Raw genomic sequence first — 2,372 nt, 5'->3', positions numbered from 1 at the left:
ATGCCATTCACTCCGTCACGCATCGCCGAGAGAGAGAGAGAGAGAGAGAGAGAGAGAGAGAGAGAGAGAGAGAGAGAGAGAGAGAGAGAGAGAAAGTACAATTTTCTCTATTATTCATATCATCTTATCAATGCAGAGAAAGGTAAAGTAGCTGATTAAAAAAAAGAGAGAAATAGGAATAGATAATGAAGGGAAAGGTATCAGTGGAGATAAACAAGAGAGGCATTACAGAAAAAGAAAGAAAAAAAGAAACACTTGAAAGAACACACACAAAAAAAAAACAGGAGAAAAGAAAGAAAGACAAATTGGAAAGATTCAAAATACAGGAAGGCAGAAAAAGGGAAATGAAATCATGAAGAAAAAATGGGTATTGGAGAAACATTAAGAAATAGGGAAGTGTAGGGGTATGTATGGGAAGTCTGGTTGGGTGGGTGTAGGGGAAGGAGAGAAAGGGGTGGGTGGGTAAGGGGTAGGGGGGTGGGGGTAGGAAGGTATCACAGGACTAAGGGAAGCATGCATGAGTGGGCAAGTGAAGGGCAGGGCAGGGCAGGGCAGGGAGGTGTGTAGGGCTATGCAGGCGGTTGTTGCTGCAGCTGTCGGGGTCCTTGTCACCCCTGCACACCTTGATCCGGGGTGGGGTGCCGGGGTGGGACGTGCATACAGCCTAGCAGAGAGAGAGAGAGAGAGAGAGAGAGAGAGAGAGAGAGAGAGAGAGAGAGAGAGAGAGATTAATATATATAGATAGAAAGATAGATAGAGCAGAGGGGTGGGGACAGGGTGAGAGAGAGAGAGAGAGAGAGAAAAAAAAAAATTAATATATATAGATAGAAAGCTAGATAGATTATTTTAATGTACCTATCATTTTTTTTTTTTGTTTTTATTATATTTTATTTATTATATTTTTTTTCATGTGCACAGTCATCTTATGTTTCCCCTCACCAGCATCCTTCCTCTTCTCCCGCACCCCCCTCACACCCCTCTCCCCATCACCCCCCATCTCCCCACCTCTCCCCCAGCCTGTGCTTCCGTCCACAGTAAGGTGTTTAGTCGAGGGAACAGGTGCACAGGGCTGCTGATTGGCACACAGGTAGCGGGGCACCACTCAGGGGGAACTGTGTGTCATGAGGGAAGGGACATCACCAAGAAAACAACAACAACAACAACAACAACATCAACAACAACAACAACAACTACCACAACAAAAAACAACAACAACAACTACTACTACTAATAATAATAATAATAATAATAATAATAATGCTATTACTACTACTACTACTACTACTACTGCTACTACTACTACTACTACTACTACTACTACTACTACTACTACTGCTACTACTGCTACTACTACTACTTCGCTACCTCACTCACATGCTTACAGAAAAAAAATACAGAAGAAAATTTATATTATTGCTATTATCTACAGAAGGACAAGTTTAAGGTTAACATTTCCCTTATTCATCCCGCCCGACCACCCCGACCCCGACCACCCCGTTCCCGACCACCCCGATCCCGACCACCCCGATCCCGACCACCCCGAGCCCGACCACCCCGATCCCGACCACCCCGATCCCGACCATCCCGATCCTGACCAATTCTGATCCCGACCACCCTGATCCTGACCACCCTGAGCCCGACCACCCTGATCCTGACCACCCTGATCCTGACCACCCTGATCCTGACCACCCTGAGCCCGACCACCCCGATCCCGACCACCCCGATCCCGACCACCCCGAGCCCGACCACCCCGAGCCCGACCACCCCGATCCCGACCACCCCGATCCCGACCACCCCGATCCCGACCACCCCGAGCCCGACCACCCCGAGCCCGACCACCCCGATCCCGACCATCCCGATCCTGACCAACCCGTTCCCGACCACCCCGATCCCGACCACCCCGATCCCGACCACCCCGAGCCCGACCACCCCTGATCCTGACCTCCTGACCCTGACCATCCTGATCCTGATCACCCTGATCCTGACCACCTGATCCCGACCACCCCGAGCCCGACCACCCCGAGCCCGACCACCCCGATCCCGACCACCCCGAGCCCGACCACCCCGTTCCCCTTCCTCCCTGCCCTAAGCAATCCAAAACCAAAACAACCCCGTCATATTGCCCGCCCCGCCCCGCCCCACCCCGCCCCGTTACAAGGCCCATGCAGAGCTCTACACATGGATGCAAGGAGGTAACATGGGCCCAATCTGTCTTTTTTTTCATTTTTTGTTTTTTTTTTTTACAGCAACGGAGACTGTTCAAAGGCATAAAAAAAGAAAACAATAATTAAAGAAAAAGCCCGCTACTTACTGCTCCCCAAAAGAGTGCAGAGTCTACACTTGTTATTTACCATCTCTCCCCCCCCCTCCTC

General features: G+C 50.1%; 1 protein-coding gene across 1 annotated transcript; it reads left to right on the top strand.

Moving 5' to 3' along the window:
* Nucleotides 1–571: 571 nt before the first annotated feature.
* LOC126986553 (platelet glycoprotein Ib alpha chain-like) lies at nucleotides 572–1,993 on the top strand. Its single transcript, XM_050842821.1, has 3 exons — nucleotides 572–633; nucleotides 1,017–1,034; nucleotides 1,636–1,993. The coding sequence occupies exons 1-3, from the start codon at nucleotides 572–574 to the stop codon at nucleotides 1,991–1,993; spliced, it is 438 nt and encodes a 145-aa protein (XP_050698778.1).
* Nucleotides 1,994–2,372: the final 379 nt, after the last annotated feature.

This window comes from Eriocheir sinensis, chromosome 62, assembly GCF_024679095.1.
Source record: "Eriocheir sinensis breed Jianghai 21 chromosome 62, ASM2467909v1, whole genome shotgun sequence".
Classification (NCBI taxonomy): Eukaryota; Metazoa; Arthropoda; class Malacostraca; order Decapoda; family Varunidae; genus Eriocheir; species Eriocheir sinensis.
Note: the sequence above shows the minus strand (reverse complement) of the source record. Positions and strands in the feature narration are given on the sequence as shown.